Source organism: Protopterus annectens, chromosome 2.part0 (assembly GCF_019279795.1).
Source record: "Protopterus annectens isolate FY-2018-M chromosome 2.part0, PAN1.0, whole genome shotgun sequence".
Taxonomy (NCBI): domain Eukaryota; kingdom Metazoa; phylum Chordata; order Ceratodontiformes; family Protopteridae; genus Protopterus; species Protopterus annectens.
The window spans coordinates 892,178,406-892,199,764 of NC_056728.1; the positions used below are offsets into that span (position 1 = coordinate 892,178,406).

The window sequence follows — 21,359 nt, forward strand, 5'->3', positions numbered from 1 at the left end:
ACAGAAGCATAGTGCTATGTAGGCAGGCCAGCAGCATACAGACACATGGGCAGATACAGGATTAATGACTTTATAATAGCATGCTGTACTGTTACAAAGGGCATAACACAACAGAGAATTAGTAGTAATACGCCACAACTTCAAGAAAATGACATAAGATGGGTTCACACCTGCACATTACTCACCCCTTCTGCCCTTCTAAAGGCACTGGTGTGCTTGTGACTAGATGCAGGTGTTGCTGTACTATTTATTCCTTGTATCTCTGCACTACAGTGATATTTTCTGTGTATGTCTAACATACGTTCATCATTCACTCCATTGATTATCTGTATAGCCCAAGGGGAAATCAATATCCACGTTTGCTGATGAAGAATATAGTACAGTTTGTTGATGCCATTTTATTGAATAATTCTTCTGAATTTTACACATTAGAAAAAAATATTTATGAGCCTTGAGTGAAATGGGAATAATTACCCCGCAGCCCTTTGTGGGGCTACCTTGCACAATGTTAGTTAATATAAAACCCACTAAGGTCACAAAAACTTTGAAAGAAGTTTCTGAAATGGCTTATTAATGTAATGAGTTTCAGTAAAATATACAACTTCCATCTCTGTATTGATGGCCACCATCTTTGTGCTTATTTCAGGCGCAATCCAAATTGTATGTAGTATAAACAGCTCATGAACCCAGCCCACAATGTTTATATCAGTTTAAATAACAACCATGCCTATAAATCAGAAGAAGAGCTAATACATAAATTTCAGCTGAATTTGCAATGCTGAGTTGCATTCAAGAATAATGTTAATCTGAAACACAAGCTACAAACCAAATACAATCAGAGCACTTTAAATAGCATCTTTAATCAGTTGATATCCCTTTATTTATCTACATTTCAATTTCAAATGCATGCTCCATAATATTACAGAATATTTTCATCCTTAGTATACATTAAACTTAAAAATAAATACATATTGTAACATAAACTTCAGTACTTTCCTATCATTATACATTTCTAAAAGTGTAGATGCATCTTTGCAAGACAAAGAAATATTGGTTATGACTCTACAATCTGACTTGAGAACACTGATTAACTCTGCTTCAATATGCAACTGGTTGCAAAAGTACTATGATATATGACATTACTGGTGAAGATAAATTGCAGAGTGGAAAAATAAGGGATTAATGAGCTAGCTGGCTATTAAAGCAAATATGTATTGTTTATACCTTGTTCATACCCTTAAAATTGTTATTTTAGAGATCAAGCTCAAATCAATAGAAAGGAAAGCCTCACCAAGAGCACTACATATTCCGTGTTATCTGTCCATTTTCATAAAAAATGCAGAGAATGTGACACAAAAGGCCTCTAAAGACAGGAAAAGCATTGACTATATAATATGTTATTAAATAATTATACCCAGGCTAATATATCATTTACATCTTGCAGCAGTATTTACCATGATAATAGTGGAAGAACAACCTAACAAAAAATATCCATTTTAGACATTTTTAAAAAGACATTAATGAACTGAGCCACAGTATTTTTGGAAGTGAATACATGATAAAAATGATAATGTACTATAATTTCCATGATAGAATTCAAAAATATTAATGAATTATGCTTATGGAAAATAAAATGGTTGTGGAAGTCAACAAGGTCATTTTTTTTCTACATTTTAACTGCTTTACACCTTATAGTCCATGATTAATTTTTACTGCAAATCTCCAGAATATTAAGATAAAAGAAGCAGAATGCTAGTGAATTCAAAAAATAATGGATGCAGCCATCTCCAGAGGTAGTAACACAGCTCAAGGAAACCATCAGATTCTAAGACAATTTCATCAGGGATGATTGTCTAAATGTAAAAGAAAGCCTGCTGTGTTTAAAATGTGCACTTCTCACCAAGATTACAGAAAAGTACTGAATTTTTTAAATTTTTCAGAAAACCAGATTTTATTAATCTGTTATTGTTGACATGGTCCATTCAATAAATTGTTAATTGCGCACTTAATTCCTAGGATGACATAGTCTGGCAGGAAATTTAGTCCAAGAATCATTCTTTGCAGTAGAAAACCTTACACGTATACACACACACACACACACACACACACACACACACACACACACACACACACACACACACACACACACACACAGACTGGTCTAAGCATAGCTAAATGTCAAGAAAACATGCACTGTACTGAAACATTGTATTGTATTTTGATAGCTACATGTATAACAAAATCTGTCTATAAGATTCCTGTATAAGAATGGCAATATAACAGCAATGCAGCTTGTATCTGTATCTTCATCTTGTCATAAGTAAAACGTCTACATAATGTGTTTGGAGCTGTTATTTTACTGTTAATCAAAGTATTCATTTATAAGAGAACAAGCATGCATTCATGCACACAAACTCATATGCACTTAAGCTGAAATATATTAAATATCAGTTTATATCTGTAACATAAACAGGGTGAGAGAGAGAGAGAGACAGACAGACAGATAGACAGATGATGGCATAAAGCATGTAAGAATTTGAGCAGAGTTAATTTTGCACTTGCTTTTATTCCTTGCCTACAGCTCCATTACATCTCAACTCCTACCGGACTTCCTCAAGCTTTGACATTTGTACAAAAGTCACTGTTTCTCATCTGCCATCATAAAGAAGGCGAAGTACTATCACCATGCCTGCCCTGCTGAAAGGTAGGGAGAGTGCTGGAAATTTAGTGAGCTGTACCAATTACCTGTCTCAATCTCAATCCCCAATTATTTTATGACATAGAATTGAAGTAGTGCCTGGAGATTCACTGTCTCTGCAAGTTACTCCCCTAAATGTCCCTTATAATTCCTGGGTCTGTACACAAATCAAGTTACTGTTGTTAGTCACTATATTACTGCAATTCAGCATTAAGTTCAGGCAGTATCCTGTTAGCATTATAATTACATTCATTAGGTGGTATTCTGCAGTTCTTTTAGTTAAACTGTCTAAAATACATTTAGCTGTGCTTGTTCTATCCAGTCTTTAGACTGTCTCAGAAAACAGCAGAACTCTATCAAAAGGTTTTAATATACACCACATTCAGAGGCTAAAACTATAATTGCCTTAGCAGGTAATGTACTACAAACAGAACATCACATGGTACCTCGAAGGTTAAAATATATTTTCATGATGCAGGTCACACACTGCACACCATGCTTTTTCTGTATCTCTTCATTTGCTTCACAAACACAAGGAGATGCAGGATGTTGGGGTCCAGGTCATTGCAGTGAAAGCTGAATGGTAACATTAGTCACACAATCTTATCTGAACATGCTTACAATGCTGTCAGACGTATGTGCAAACAAAAATTGGCTAAGAAAGAAAAATGTTCAGCTACTGCAAAATAAACCTCTGGTCATATTGTGAGGCTCCCGACTTATGCCTTGCTTTGTAGTTCATCAAATTCATGGCAGCTTCCATGTTCAAACCAATTTTTAATAGTAATTTTGCTTGGCACTGAAACATAAAAGATGAAAAATTCTGTATTAATGACTTGTATTTATTGTGACTCCTCTTAGGATAACACCTTGTCTCTCTCTCTCTCATGTGCAGACACACACACACACACACACACACACACACACACACACACACACACACACACACACACACACACACACACACACATACACACACACACAGTTATGTATACATATACATATATACACAAACTTTTGCATGCAAGAATGTTTACTTGAATACAAATCCAGAAATGTTGCTGGGGTATACTGCCTTCTCATATATGATTTCTTGAAAGTATACTTCCTTGCAGGAGATGATTTGCAAATGTTTTAGTTCAAATCATAAAGTTTCATGTAGAGCAATACCCCAGTTCTCCAGATTCATGAATATTTTAGTCTAAATTATCACTTTTCATAAGGGGTACATCCCCTGATTCTTTGAGGCTGTCACAGCTTGGATATCTGATTAAACAGCAGTTGTTATAAATAAGAGTTTGGGAGATTAGAATTATGAATTACTTTGATAGATTCATCCCAGGCAAAACTGTCCACTGGAAGAAGATGTTGAATAAAGATCTGCTTAGTTAGCTGTGGCCAGCTTGTGAAATTCTGAAAGGTTATCCTTTCTCCTAATGTTTCAGTTCATTGTGGTACATAAAATTGGAATAGCACCACTGTGACTTAATTTATTGGTAGGTAGGTAGGCTATCAACTTCCATAGGCACTTCTCAATTCAAATATATAGATCAAATATTTGACATTATTATCATAATGGAATGTATACAGGACCCAAGTTACCGATATAAGGATCCTCTTCTGTCATTTACTATTTAATATAAATATGAATAACTGTTTCATTTGAGGAACTTATATGTTAGCAAACCCATTTTAATGGTATAAGGAAAAATGGATACCACATTTGTTTCTAGCCAGCAATTTCACAAGTAGAAATGGTGTAGCAATCCTAAATGAAATAGCCTGCTCTCTAGAGTACATGGAAAGAAGATTTATATTAACCAGATGTTCTAGTCAGAAATTAACAAAATCCACACTTATATTGTCATTACATACACCATGTGGTGGATTGACTTTCATAAAGCATCTTTTGATAATATTTCAAAATATTACAATGTGACTAGATTACGGGAGAAGATAGGAGTATAACTTTTGGTTCAATGTATGATAAGGAAGAATGTAATAATCCATTAAACCAAACAAAAATATTTTATTTCTGAAAAGCTTAGTAACTGTGTTTGATCTTTTTAATCCATATCGAAGGATATCCCCTGGAGGGCAGAGAGTTGATTTTTCCACATCATAATAATTTCTTCCTTATGTCTAAGTCATTGCACAAATATGGCCTGGAGTTTATAAATGAACAAATAATCTTTTCAGGTCATTTGGTGATACACTTCAGATTTACAATCCAAAATTTATAGTACAATTACTAACTGAAGAATTAGCTCATATCTTCTAAAAGAATAGAACATAGATGTTACAATTAAGTCATACTTCAGTAAGCAACACATTGAGAATATCTGTTATGATCTGAGACGATCAGTTGGAAAAGTAATTACTAGAGGGTTCCTTATCAGTAAGACTTAGCAATTTAAGACAGTATGAAGAAATAGCTATTGAGGAAAATACATATATAACTTAAAAATGACAGACAGTAAATTCCAAGCATTAGTATTACCACAAAATAAACCTAATAAGGTCTGTGTCCCAGATGGTCTGGATGCAATATTTTATACAAGCTATAAAGTTATTTTAACCTCAAACTTATTGTATTTCTTTAGCCAAAATGCTATAGAATGTCAAATAGAGAAACTGCTGTAGAAATACTTTATCCATAAACCTAATTAAGATAGTATTCTTAAAAGAATTATCATCCAACATCAAGTACAAATCTTGATATAAAATGGGTTTATTGATTTCAGCTGTTTTTGATACGCTGTAGATCTTGCAACATTTTTTTTATTTAGTTGGCTTGTAGAAGGGGACTTGACTTAATGGGTGGGGTTTTTTGAAAAACAAAAGCAAGGTGCAGGGTTGAGTCTCCTGAGGCCCAACCGAAAAAACGAACGACAAAAGGAGGGAGGGAGTATGTCCACACCCCAACCTCACTATCCCTCCAAAGGCCCAAGCCTAATACATCCAAAGACAGAACTCGCCGGCTCAATGACTGCCATAAAAATGTCTGCACCAAAGAACCATGGCCAATGCTAAAACAACAAAACCAAGCTACAATCATTCAAGAGTAGGTGAAAAATCACGTGGGAAGGGCCATCTCACAAGGGCACAGTTGAAACCCTGCGATCTTTACAAAATAGAAAAAATCCCTAACAGGGAAGCATCTCTGATCTACAATAGCAAAAAATAACGATCACATCAAAGACAATTCAGGATTCAGTCGCAAGAAAAAGGCACTTGGACATCAAAGACAAATATAAGGCTTTTTTGAAGCTACAGAGGAACCTGATCTGCAAAGACAGACACAAAATAATTCTGAACCACAGATCCCCAAAGCCAAAGTCCTCCTATCAGGCACATCGCCATTATCTCCCAAGACAAAGGCAGTGCAAAACTTCTGCCTCCATCCCACAAGAGCACTGCTTCCCTTGGGTTAGATTTGCTCATCCCAAACATAAAACACCCTCTCCATGGGGAGCTACCCTCGTCTCAAACTCCTACAGGATACTCCCAGATCAGCTAAAATACAAATAAAACACGTGAGAGAGCTCAGCCTCACAGTGATAAACCTCGCTACAATGAAGCCTCCACCGACCTGCCTGAACCAGCAGATGGAGCCTCAAACTATTCTAGACTCCACAGCTCATAAGCCAAGACATTGGGGACCTACATCTAACTACAGGGGGGACCACCAGACACTACAATCCTGCAGTCCGGCTTTGTCAAGGCAGATGACTTCTTTGGAAACAGGGACCTACAGACATGAGATCCACCCTAGTTTGGGGAGCTATGAAGCAGATATGATCACCAAAGCCATTGACTTACAAACAGTCACCATTTGACAGCTGGGAAGCTAGTCCAGTCAGCCATATAATACCATGCAAAGGTATCGACACAAGTCACAACTATGCATCATAAACAAGCTATCCACACTGGGATCCAAGACAGATCACAAGAGAGGTCGCAAACTGGCTTCAAAGCACCCACCCACAGAGGGTCCCACTCTAGCTCATGTCAGACTTCAACTTGTCGAGGTACAAGCGAGGTCCACAGGACTGTCACCGGACCACTCTTAGACGTAAATACTTTTCCGAGGGACCACGAAACGCAGCTATATCTGACTCACCAACACAAGGTCTCTCTCTGAAGACGGCTCTCTAGAGGAGAAGCGCCTGGGGCAGCACAAAAAGGCAAAATGCTATAATAACTATAAAAAGTAAAATGGTTTAAAAGCTAAAACCCAAAAAGACACATAAATGGAAAAACCCAAAAAGGTACCAGAAGTTTATTAAAGACCTGGGAATTATTAGCAACAATCTCTCTCCATTTAACCAATCACAAGTTTGAAATAAGTTATTAAAAAAAGGTCTACATAGCCCAAACCCAATAGAAAGACCTCATACATAGCAAGGTTCGTCACTAGAAGGGTTTTTCATCCCCACCTCATCAGGTAGGTTTCATCTTTGCATCTTTTAAAAACGTGCCCCTTTAGAATACACTGCCCTTGGGAGAAACCCACCCGACACAAGATCCAAGAGATCAAACCGAAAAACAGCAGATGCAAGATGCTCAGTAGTTAAATAGATGCCATAATCTCAGCCATTTTGCCGCCTTGCTTAAATCTATGCAACCGCCTCTATCGGCAATCCACAATCCATATACAAAGCTGATACAAATATAGCATTAACTATGTCGTCCACTCAGTAATCCCGTTGAGGAGCCGCAACTTCTGCCTCTGAAGAGAAATGAATAGAAATTGCAGAAGAGAGATAACCCTAGAGGAAGCCAGAGGCTCAAATGGAATAAATTCATCAGTTCACCTGAGGCAGAGCACTCACATCTCTCTTCAGGAGACGATAGGTGGATGGAGGATGGGTAGGTTTGTCCAGGGATTACTCGTGTCCCGTGTGTCTACAGAGCACAGGCACAGTAAACCAACAAAAAAAAAAGGGCAGGTATACTCAAATCAAGGGGGTGGCGAAGCCATACAGAATCGAACTGGGCTTATATTTGCCCCCCCCAGGCAGGCCTAGTATGAACCTAAGAACCTAAGAACCTAAGAAGTAAAAGCAGTTCAAGATTTTTATTTATTTCACTTTCATGTTACAGTATGATAACCAGGTAGAGCAGAATCTACTGACCCTTTTCAGTAATGACCTGAATACAAAGGTACAATAAATGTCAAGAATGTTAATAAACATTTATACAGTGCATAGAGCGTATTGGTATGTACATGCATATGTTGCAAGTTAATTTACATAGAGGTAGAAAAATCGCTACATTTGAAAAAATATTCAGCAGTGTATTTATGTGTAGTTAGAAGTTATTTATACATTATGTACAAATATGTAGGAAAGGAATATACTTGTAATATGTTGTGATAATTAAACTGTCACGAAATCAGGTGCACTTAAATTCATTTTATAAAAACTGATTAAGACGTTTTTGAATAATCCTAGTGTTTTGGATTTTTTTATTACTGTGGGTAAAGAATATCTCATAGCTGGTCTAATTTGAGATGAGGCTTTTTCACCAGTCGTATGTTTGAATCTAGGTGAAAGAAATGTGATTGTGACTTCTTGGATGTGTCTAAGGGAGTAACTTTGTTCACTGATCTGGAAGATTCTTTTGAGAAGTTAGCAATAACCTTGTATTAGGATTTTAATGATTAAATTATTTAGTAGAAGTATCCAATGGGCCTTTTTATTGATTGCAATAGTGACAATTTAGATCAGCAAGCAGGGCAAATATATGTAGATTATGTTCAACCACCTGGATTTTTGAATATTTTAAGCTGAGAGAATTGTGATCAGAGGGAGAGCATATTCTATTTTTGGAATCAGCACATTTTTAGTTATTGCCATATGTGCAGTTGAGGTGAGCAGGTATGAAATTTGATAGCATATTTCATCTGATTTAGTGCTCTGAATGTAATACTATCTGTGCATAAATTAAAGCTTAGAAACTGGTCTAGAGTTAATCCAATGTATTTTCGTCATGTGAAGTTTGGAACTGTGCAGCCATTAATCTCTGTTAACGTTAAAGGAGGTAAAGGTACAAGTTTCTTTGCAGACAACAGCATCATGTTTTATTGTTTCTTTACTATTAATTAGAAGTTTAATATAAATCTAGTTGCAAGTCTGAGAATGTAGATTGCATGACCTTGTGAAGGAACTGGTGCATTTTTCTAGCTTTAAGTAGCAGTATATCATCTATATATACAATTAGATTATGGTTGGGTAAAGATAGAGACAGTATTGGTGATGACTGAAATAATTTTACATCACAATCACAGACTGAATGTGTAATGTATCAATGGGATCATTTGCATTAGATAGCATGTGGGAGGTTGGCATAGTGGTTAAGGTGTTTACCATACAGACACAAGATGTGAGGTTTGATTCTCACAAGGAATAATTGGCTAGGCTTAAAATGGCCCCAAAAGGACAGTTAGCCTAGTATAAACCTATGAAACCTATAAAGCAGTAAAGTCATTGATGATCTTCATATACCTTAATTATATAACACTTTATATGTTTGTATTCCTGAAAATTATATAGTCTCAACATACCTTACAATAAATGGAAAACTCTCCACTCTAATTAGAATTCTAGCTTGTGGGCCTTAAGATTGCCCCTTGTCATTGTTTTAACATTTTCTTGGAACCCTTTTTTATAAAATGATACATCATTTTGCTCACACGAAATAGCCAGTCATAATTTGAAAATAAGTGTGATGTAATATTGCAGGTGACATCTGCATATCTTTTTAATCCTACAGAATTATCACTACCCAGTATTCTTAATATTATTGAGGAATATAGTTAAGCATCTACTTTTAAATTTAATGTTAACAGACCAGTTCTAATCTAAATACATAACATTAACAAATATAGCTTTTATACCATCTCTATCCTCTCAGCAAAAAACAATACTTCACTTGAAGAATTGCAATATCTTGGGGTTAGGATATCTTCTTCTTTTCTTTTGGGGTTGCCACCACAGAACTCTGGTCCGCTAATGATTGGCAGTAGATTTTCATGGTGCCAAGGTGCCAGCTTGATGCCCAACCTTCAATGAAGGCACACCTATTCACACATGTCTTTCAAATGCCACTCAACCACAGGGAGGACATGCAGACTCCATGCAGTAGGTCCTCCAGCTAAGAATCGGACGGGAGAACCTCTTGCTGTGAGGCGACAACACTACCACTGCACCACCGTGGATACATCTTGGGGTTAGGATATACCTTACCTGATTTAATTTACACATAGTAATATGGGTGAAATTCCTAACAAAATGCAATATGATCTTGAAGACGATCCAAATTTAAAAGTATTTTTACTTGCAAAACCATCTGTAATAAAAATGGATATCTTTCCAACAATTTTCTATTTCAATTCAATGCACTGTCTGCTTTTCTTAAGTTATTAATTATGGGCTTTTATCTTACTTGAAAACCTAAAAGTATGTAATGTGCTCTTATAATGGCAACTGTTATTAGATAATCATGATATTACCATTGAGTCTGAAACCTTAAAGCTCTATAAATTTCCTGTGGTAAAAAACATGCATTTATTTCTCTTAATTGTCAATTATTATAACATACTTAATAAAGTTATGTTAAACTGAACTGCGTATTCATTTGTTTCATTATCCTTTGCTAAACTTGATTACAGTGACTGTGCTAAAGGTTATCTCTACACCCTTTCAGGTATAAGGCAAAATTCAAATTTGTCTCATACTGGATGGTGCACCTCCAACCCCACCCTCCGAAAAGAAAAAATGTTTTCCTCATACATATATCTCCACTCAACAAGTTACATTTTTAAAAGATATAAAGTATTTTCCAACTTGAGCAATTATCTGGCAAATTACATATGAAATATTTCCATATCCTAAATGTATATACCAGTATTTTTTTAACTCCATAATGCATTCTTTGCCCCTGTGAACAAGCTAGTATGGTTAAAATACCTAACATTCTGTCTGTGCAATGTAAGCAAGTAATTCAACAGCTGAATTACTATATACAGTCTGGAGCTTTAAATCAATTAAGGGTATTTAAGGACTTAGAATCAATGGCTCACAAAGGCACCATACAGTAATAATATTTTGGACTGTAAGTGTTTCACCTGTCATTTAGGTGTACCAATCAATAAAAATTGTGAAGAATACATACACACACACACACACACACACACATATACACACACACACACACACACACACACATATATATATATATATATATATATATATATATATATATATATATATATATATATATATATATAATATGCATTGTATGAACATGGGTTAAATCATTTTGTAGTAAAGTATTAGTTAAAGACAAAAGATTCATCTTAAATTTGATAGAATATTAATCAGTATCCACAGTTATGAAGAAGCTCATTAAAATCTGCTATGGTTCACACTAAAGAATACCTTATGTCTACATACAATATAATATGAATTGCAATGCCTTTATAACTCTGAACCCATGTGTGAGTTCTGTAAGTTAAGTTCAAATACATTGTCTGATGCATATTAATGTTTTAAGAACTGGTATAAAAATTAAGATGTTATGTTGGATGAAAAAGCTGTTTTTACTACTGTGCTCGGTAACACCTGCATTTTTATACATAAATGCATTTCATGAAGAATATGGCTTTTTAAGAAAAATCTTGTAATAAGTGCTACAAATGCAAGCAGCATTCCCATATATATAAACAAAACTAGCTCTCTTACATAGATTCACTTATGGAGACAAACTGGGTGCTTAGAATCAAAATGGCATACTTAACAGAATTTCTTAAGATAACTTAATCTTACATATTCAAAATATGAAATGAAAGAGGGAATGGCAACTTTGAGTGTATCTAGCTACAGCACCAAGAAAGCAAAGAAACATCAGTAGTGAAAAATCTAATACAATACAATGCTACATTAAAAATTCACTCCAAGCATGAATGAAAAGGCACATTCAAATTGCAGTTCTGTTCATGCTGATGAGATATATACCTGCTCAGTATGTTTTCAAGGATCATCTTCACCCATCTGGCCTCGGGGTTCAGGCAAATTAACTGACCAGATTGCACTGTTGCACTGAAAACAGAAACAGCAGTTACTATTGACTATATCTAAACGTAAATGTGTTCACCTTCTAAAATAGTGCAACTTGTAAATATACTTCATTGTATATCACACTTACATAACCTCAACCAGACTACAGTGTGGCCCATTTGGGATGATTTCAATGGTCGCTATATTTTTTGGTGGGATGAAATACGAAACTGTTTTTATGCAGTGACATCGCAAGTCTATCCCAAGAGCTGCACCTGCAATTAGAATCAAACATTAGTCGCTATAACATAAAAATATTGCAATACCTTTAGTGTACAGAATGACTTCACCTTATAATTCCACACTTACAGATATGTATACCCACCTTTAAATTATACACCATTCTGAGTTTATATGATCAGACCCTAGGTTAAATTTCCATGGGAAAATAGCACAGAGTCAAAAATATAGTCAAACAAAGAAGCAAATAATAACAACATAAAAAAGAAAAAATGTGGAATTATAAATGATTACATTTATTACTGTTGCATACACTATAGAAATCTAAACAAAGGCTGTATGTCACTTTGAAAGCAGGCTGAGCATATTAGAGTAAGTTAGGCAAACATACTAAATACCATATATTTTATCAGGGTTTATCAAGCTCCTCCTAATAGGATTAGTACATGGTCAGTGTAGCACAGTACTACTACCAACCCTGGCACTGGAAAACAATACAGCACAATGTTGAAAAGAAAAAAAGAATTTGTCAACACAAAAAGTGAGTGTGATTAAGCCACATGATACAAGTTAGATAACATTTTACAGAACACAGTTTAGTATCAAAATGAAGGGACTATGGCTTATGTGAATTAGGGTAAGAGGTATAAGATGGAGGAAACTGTCATGTTCAGTCCCTTTTGAAGCATTAGACATAAATCATGGTATACAGGAAGTGACAGTAATAAGAGAATAAACATTGTATTAATAGTAGCTGCATATGCATATACATTCAGCCTCTGTTGAAAATGGACATATATCCAGTCAGATTATCCCAGTAAACAAATATAAAAAATAAAATATGCAGGGAAGTGTGGGGAAATATTAGAAAGCGAAGAGGCAAACCTGACTATTCATTTAGTCAGTGTAGAATATGAGAAAAGAGAGGAAAGGGATAAGGAATGTGACATTCAAGTAAGTCAGAATATGTGTAGCATGTTTCCACACTGATGTAGAAGGTAAGGGTTACGGAAAGGTAGCCGACCTGGAAAGATGGGACTACATAATGGTTGACTAGACAGAATGTATCTATGGATTTTATAACTGATACTACTTTTTACTCTAAGCAGCTATCATTAAAAGTGATGTCAGTTATAAAATCCATGGATACATTGTGTGATGCCGCAGCAGTAGCCCAGTAATCAAGGAGCGTCAATCCTCACCACTGGCAACAGTGGAGAAAGTACACACTGGGAGGATGACAAGTACACACACAGTAAAGTGCAATTTCTCTTATAAGTACACAGAGACCACAGCCAGTCTTTGGCTGGTTTCTCCCTCTTTCTTCAGATCCCCAATACGACTCCTCACTGGAACAGCTATAGAGTTGAATCCTTAGTCAGGGTTCCAAGCCAAGTCCTCCAACACTCTCTCTCTCTCTTTCTCTCTGTCCAACCAGTACTTCATGTCGCCTCGCAAGTAGCTGACACACAAAATCCTGGAGATTTGTTTTACACACACACCTGGGAAAGGCTGGCACAGGTTTACTAGCTATCCCCATTTTGCACAGACTATAAGGTAGTTATCACTGCCACAAGATCCCCCATCAGCTACTTTAAGGCCCTTAACAAAGGGTGTCCAATCCTACTGTGTAATGTTACTATTAATCCAAATGGTAGTTTGACCAAAGGCCAGGCTATTAGGAGTGGCCTGCACAAAGTCACCAAATAAATATGTAAGTACTCTAAAAGCTTAAATATCTCTAAACAGACCAGCCACAATTGAAATGTTTACATATATTTAATAATAAATAAAAGAACAAGGCAATACTAAATATGTATTCATAATGACTTCAGACTTCAAAATAAAAATAAATATTTAAAACAACATTGTAGGACAGTCTCAAATAAATAAAGAAAACATCTAAGCTGTACTTTACTATATTTCTAGCTGAATCCAAAAGAGTTACTGTGCCCTAAAAATTTACTTACAGAACAACAAGCAGGCAGAAGTGGTCAGTGGATGTTTCCAGGTTAAACACAAAATACAAAGTGCACTGTCTCTCTCTCTCTCTCAGAGACTTCTTAAAATAATATCAAATATTACTGCTGGGATACTTGCAGCATGTCATCACTTTTTGTCACCTGACTTCAGTTCCCAGGCTAAACCCCCACTGCAGCTTGTACCATTTAGCATCTCTCTGTGAAAACACAAACATGGACCTTCTTTGATCTTTTGTCAAATGGTGGAAGTCGTAAAATAATTTACATTCCTCCACATGCAAAGACAATAGAAAAAAATTCTAGCTCTAGAAATTGTGTCTACTACTACACTGAAACTGAGTGATAACATCTTTCATTTATAGCCTAGCTATAAAGTAACTTATCTTCAACTATTCTTAAATTTTGCAGGTTTATCTCCTGTTAATATATGTGTGTGTGTATATTTATATATATATATATCTATCTATCTATATATATATATATATATATATATATATATATATACATATATATATATATACATATATATATAAACTGTAACAATAGTGTATATACATTTCTGCTCAATACTTTAAAATATCTTTTTCTGTTCCATCAATGTGATACACAAATAACATACAGTTCTAATATAGTGGTCTTCTTTTTTCGGCTGCTCCCGTTAGGGGTCGCCACAGCAGATCAACTGTTTCCATTTCTTCCTGTCCTCTGCATATTGCTCTGTCACACCAACCACCTACATGCCCTCTCTCACCACATCCATAAACCTTATTTTAGGCCTTCCTCTTTTCCTGTTACCTGGCAGCTTCATCTTTTTCCCAATATACTCTGCATCCCTCCTCAGCACATATCCAAACCAACATAATGGTAACACAAGCAATTGCATCATGCTGGTATTCACAAATGACATATAACTATTTATGAAATTCCATGTAGCTGTGTTGGCAGTATCCCCTTCTGTCACACTTCTGTATAAATCATATTAATATTCACAAATGACATATAATTATTTACAACATTCCAGATAGCTGAGATGGCAGGATTTCCTTTTGTGACACATTGTATCTTTAATAAATTGAAACAGACATGTGACTTAGGTTTATAAATAGAGTAAATGACATCATGGTAGCATCTGATAAGTCTGTAAATTAGAGATGAAAATACTTATTTGGTTACAAGTTTGCATTTTGTCGATTTTAGATTTTATAGTGATTTATTTACAAGTAGAATATTGTTTTTAAAAATTTGCATTTTTAACCAGTACAATTAAGTTACTATTGCTGCACGGTTCGTGAAGTGACTAGCGATTTGGTAATTCAGTATAAGTTGGTTCTGTGCATTTTAATTGTCAAAGAAAACATTGTTTGAATGGCTTTAAATTGAAGACTAACTGTCAAAACTGCTTTCATTATATAGGCATATAATTACAAATGTATTTATCAAATAGTCACAGATGGCCAACATCACGAGTGTCTGTTGATGCTGGAAACTAAAACTAAACAAAAATGCCATTCCGAAAAACACCTTATAAAGTGCACACTATATAAAAATATAAGTAATTCTACCCTTTCCTCAGTATTGTGTGGCCTTGGAGCTGGTATATATACTAGCAGGGGGGTTGTGGGGCACAGCCCCCCACAAGAGGAACATTACTTCAACAGCAGACACTCATTATGTGGGGGTCTGTGTCCTTTCACCCCCCATATTCCTACTAATTATATATTCCAACTCCGAGGTCATGCTAAAGTGGAGAAAGGGCAGGTTTTCTTATACCTACATTACCAGGGTAATGCTTCCATTCTGTTGGCCAGCTATAACTATGCAATGATACAATTTATGATGGAACGCCTACGTGATGAAAAGATATTTTGATGATTAGCATTCGATTAAAAGCCATTTGAAACATTTTTTCTTTGATCATCAACCATAGACTCACACCCACACATACAGAGACACATGTACACAAGCACACACACACACACACACACACACACACACACACACACACACACACACACACACACAAACAAACACACCATTTTGTGAGGTCCTTTAACCCACTGCTTGCACCAGCATCATTAGTACTTTAACAAAATTAAGTTTAATCTTCACAATTGAAACAAATGTTAATATCTCTAAAATTATGTGGTGCTAAAGAAATGTAAATGGCAAGCTATTTGTCATAAGCCATTCCTTAAAGGAAAAGATTTATTACATTCTAGGTCTTAAACTATATTTTATGAGTCACAAAAATATAATATGTTTAAAGTTTTGTGAGCAACTTCCAATAATTTAGTAACTAATCATGTTATATGTTATTGTTTGCAACATTTCTGTCTTACTTGGTGGATGAGATATTTAACAAAATATGAAAATTATGGCAAATGAAATACAAGCAATACAAACAACATTTAATGTCCCTTCAGCTATTCTAAACAGAGTTCAAGTATAACTCATTATATAAGCTTTAAATTGAAAATTTACAATAGATTGTATGTAGGTTCGATTCTCAGCTAGAGCGTCTTCTGCGTGGAGACATGCGTGAAGGGGCATACCTTCGTTGAAGGTTGTACATCAGGGCTGGTAACTTGACACGTAAAAATCAACTACCAATCATTAGTGGACCGGAGTTCCGCTGTGGTGACCCCTAGCTGGGAAAAGCCGAAGTACAATAGATTGTATGCAGCATACATGCCACATCAGAAAATTTCTCTTCTAAGTGTGTAGTAATCATGTGTCTGGCAATTCATTATACATTTATTTACTCACTAATTAAAAAAGTATGTTTATCTTTTCAGATGAATGAAAATGCACAGTATATATGAAGCCACAACCTCATATTTGCCACAGGTCATGAAAAATGTTAACTTCTTATGGTATTGGCAATGACATTTACTTATTTACTTAGCTACTTGTTTACATAAATTTAGATAAGCAGATTGGACCCTCCCCAAAGGAAAAAAACATTGTCCCATGAGTAAATTCTAAAGACATATATCAAAGTTCTTTACAGAGTAGATGTACTGATGAGAGATGATTAGGTAGTTCTTTCCAAAATACAGCACATTTTAAGTTGAATAGTGAGAGCAAATTGCATTATAATTTCCAATTCAAGTTCAGCAGTATAGTGAGCATGCATCCTAATCCATCAGTTAGTATTAGAAACTAAACAATATTAAATATATCAGTTACAATCAAAATGTTTTCTTGGACGTTGTGCTTCAGGAGATATGGTAACATAACTATGACCTCAAAAGCAACCAAAAAGCAGCTGAGAGTGGATATAAAAAACCCACAAAACAAGCATACTGCAAGGCTTCTTCAAAACACCAAAAATATCAGAGCTACCATGCTACAGGTATCAGTACTTCATCAGAACTAAAATGCAAAAAACAAAACACCTTTTTAAAAGCTTTGTAACATATCATGTAATGATTTAACAACAAATAATTAAACATATAAATAAAAATGGAATACAAAAATTTCAAATATTAGGATTGATAGTAAAGCTGGTACAAATCGTATAATAGAACATAATTTTTCCCCATAAAAGCAACAGCATATTGACACTTGATGACAAAAATCATATATAAAAGGCCAACTAAAAAGCTGAGTTTTATTTTTTTAACGTTTCAATACGCTGCTGTTTTGCAGACATTTTTATGTTATATTATGTGATTTGTAATTTGTAGTTTATTCTTCATTTAGGAAGAAACAATATATTCATTAAGCACTTTTCTGATGTATAAAATGTTCTCAAAAAGTTGAATTAAGTACCTCTCAGCACCCGATAGATTGGAATTTTATGCTAGAACATAAAAGTACTCACTTCTACTGTAGAAGCCAAGTAGTTTAAAAATTGTTATATACCAAATTATCACACATAAGAAAAACAGAAGTGTGGAGATGTAAAACACTTCAGGTTCTTACATTTTCTTTTCTCTAACTAGTAGGGCACTAAACCTGCTAAAGCTCCATTATTACAATTATGATTGGGTCTGTCTGCTCATAACTCATGTGTCATGGGTTCTTAAAATGGATACCAACAATATGCTCTTGAGCTTTGCTTCACTATGTTCTTGAACTGAATTTCTTGACATCAAAGTTTTGAACAAGAACAACCAATTAAGATCAAAAGCCCAATCATAATCTTCTATGTTTTGGTTTTATTAGTTCCAGAATGTAAAAGCAATAGTATATGTAGTCATATACATTACAGTACATGTACAGCACAAAACTTGAGTTTGTGATAACATTTTTAAGTGACCACACTCAAGTCCATCTTATTGAACATATCCTTAAGATCTTCTGATAGGTTCCTTTCAATGACAAGAACTGGGCAGACAAGACTCACTTAAAAGTGAGTCAGATAAATGTCTAGGGGGAACCCAACAATAGCATACCTCTTTAATTATTGTATAAGTCAGACAGCATTGTGTTTTGTGAGCATACAAGGAAGAAGGGGATCTTGTTCTCAAATATTTACAAATATCCATTGTGAGTTAAGCAGTACGAATATGGAATGACCCAGGATATTTTCTGAATTAACTCCTGAAATCAGTTGAGTTTTCCAAACCTTGCATTACCTGAATTAGATTGATTAACTCCTGCCATTGTATAATTCATTACAGTATCTTAACAGGATAGCTAGCAGTAAAAAAATAATAATAAAAATAGCATGCAGTTATCCTTTAGCCATGTAACTTATGTGTTTGAAGCTAGGGCATATGGTACACTATACTAGTTAAATGTTTCCCTCTTAATTTGCACACTATGGGTTATAAGGTTTATACTTAACTAAATTCATACCAGTCAGTTATCAGTGCCCAGGTATCGCCACACTGGTTATTTGGTAAAGCATTATAATAAAACTCTGAATATGCTCACACTATCTGTGTTTGCATCATCATGTTTAAACATATCCTAGACGTTCAATCAAACAGATGTGATTGACGTATATGTCTAGTTTTCCGAAAAGCATACCTCTTTTTCCTTGCAACATAACATAATATATAGTAACACTGAAACTCGGCCAATGTGATAGATATCATTACATGTTCATGCTTCAAAGTAGTTATCTTCCTCTAATGCCCATTTAAATGGCACGTCCTTCGGCAGTACATCTAGTCTTCTTATTAAACATTATACTTCTGTCTTAACACACGTCTTAATGTTTTGTGAAGCGAACTTGTAGAGTGATATACCACACGCAGCTTAAACTAAACACATTTGCTTTCAATCTGATGTTATTTTACTCGTTACAAAAGTATACCTGTGCAGATTTGTCATTACTGAAAAACCTAATTACTGATTATGATCTGTGTAACTGTGTCTTATTAAAAAAGAAATAACTTCCGTATTGTTTTAAGACTGTATTCATTCATTCATTCATTCATTTACTATAATGCATATATTCTAACCTCGCTGAGAAGATGTCATACTTAGGAGGACATCATAGCGTGAGTTGAAATAGCAGAAACTCAAGTAGCATGTGGTACAATCCAAAAAAATAAATAAAATTAAATGCATTCTTTAGTTAAGGGTGTTGATTACCTTACAAAATAACAATTTCAGCGTGTAACAAGTGAGCATCCCTACTAAGCCTACCACTGAGCAAAACCAATAGAATTAAAATAAATGTACCAGTCCGATATCTGTTTAACCAGGTAAGCAAAGCCTTAGTTCCTGGCGTTTCGCCTTGCATTAATGATTTACTGCACTTGGTAAGAGTTTTGAAGGTCTGAACCCATTTAATCCCTTCAGTGTACCTAAGAGGTGTAAAGCTTCCTTCATTCACTCACCATTGCAGAGGTGTGTGCAGGCCAGAATGAGCAGGATGCCGACGGCTAGCTTGCAGGTCTTACGCATCATGTTTCGTCTCCACTCCGGCACGAAAAGAGTTGAGCAAGCCGTTAGTTTTGCAGCTAATACCTGCGGGCTGCAGCTGACTCTTCTTTTATGCATCTCCTGTGCTTGGGCTGCTCCCGCCACGCCCCGAGAAAGGAGCTGCATGCGTTTCGTAATATTTGCATGTGGGCTGAGGGGCTCCTCGCCTACGACTTTAAACTGGAGAGATGCTGGACCGAGTCCAGCAGCGGCACTGAGGGGGTCATTTACAAAAGTAGCAAAGCCTAATAAACAGAGCATAATTACTATTACTGAGTATGAGCTTCTTGAAGCTTTCTACCACGTTTACATACTTTCCTCACACTTTTCTATAAAATTGGCACTTTGGAAGCATGATAAAGCAAGACAGCTGTAATTACTTGGTCTTGATCTGCCTGTAACATTACTGATTTATCTATACTCATATTTCGGGTCACCCCTGAAAATACGTTCTTAATCTGGTGAGACTAAGCAGTCAACAAAGGATGAATAAAAAGTGCTTGTTTAAATGAAGCAGATCGTACAGTCCGCTTTGCTGAAGCGGAGATGGTAAGTACTGGATGGATACAGACCTTAGCTGGGCATTTCGCTGTGTCTTGTAAATTAATAACATTTTTTTTCCAAAGAAAAAGGACGTACAATTAACCATTTAAAACACATGAACACAGATGGTTCAAGAGCTTAAAATAGCAAACGAAACAGGAATGTTGGTGAAGTTAACGTTGGGGTATCTCTTAGCTAGTTTACATGAAATGAGGACTTAAAAAGCCAGCAATGTAAGCAAAGAGCCGTATTTTTAATAAAATGTCACATTTTCTCTCCACTAGTACACTTTGTTTTACCAGAGAGAATTACTTTTCGTGTAGAAGCACAGTATGATTTGACACTTGCGTTACTCCTCTAATGATGATACTCAACCCTAGGATGTCTGCGTTTACAAGACTAGCTAATAAGGTCCTTCTCAGTAACAGAAAATATATTAAAAGCATGTAACCCATAAACGTTGTAATATTTAATAATGATCGGATCTACAGACTAGCGCTGGAAGCTGTATTAGCGCTGGAAGCTGTATTTAATGCAAAATCTTCTTGCTCAGATGCTATAGTTCCAAAATTTAGAGAACACCAAAGACTAGCAAAGGGTTACCGTAGAGAAGATGAAACTGCCGTTTACTATGTTGATTAGTTAGAAATGAGGCAAAGAAATGAAAGCAATAAGGCCTCATGAAACTATCAGTAATTTAATTAGTTGCTGTTTTTGGATCTACTAAAGTGCTCCTATGGTCAGGTATTAGTTGCCACTTGCTCAAAAAACTTGGTCCTCCCAACACCCTGTCCCACAAAACTGTATAGCACTAACAGATCCCTAACTCCAACCCTAAAACACCCGTCTCACTTAATCCTAAAACATCCTTCCCTATCCCCAAATGTAACCCTCCCCCCTTGCTCCCTAACCCAAACACCACCTTCTTGCTCCCTAATCCTGTGAATCCCT

General features: G+C 35.5%; 1 protein-coding gene across 1 annotated transcript; it reads right to left on the minus strand.

The window, feature by feature from the left end:
• Positions 1-840: 840 nt before the first annotated feature.
• On the minus strand, positions 841-19,994 carry LOC122793281 (C-X-C motif chemokine 2-like). Its single transcript, XM_044061144.1, has 4 exons — positions 19,781-19,994; positions 11,909-12,035; positions 11,719-11,802; positions 841-3,497 (listed from the first exon to the last, which is right to left on the minus strand). The coding sequence occupies exons 1-4, from the start codon at positions 19,989-19,991 to the stop codon at positions 3,476-3,478; spliced, it is 444 nt and encodes a 147-aa protein (XP_043917079.1). The 5' UTR covers positions 19,992-19,994; the 3' UTR covers positions 841-3,475.
• Positions 19,995-21,359: the final 1,365 nt, after the last annotated feature.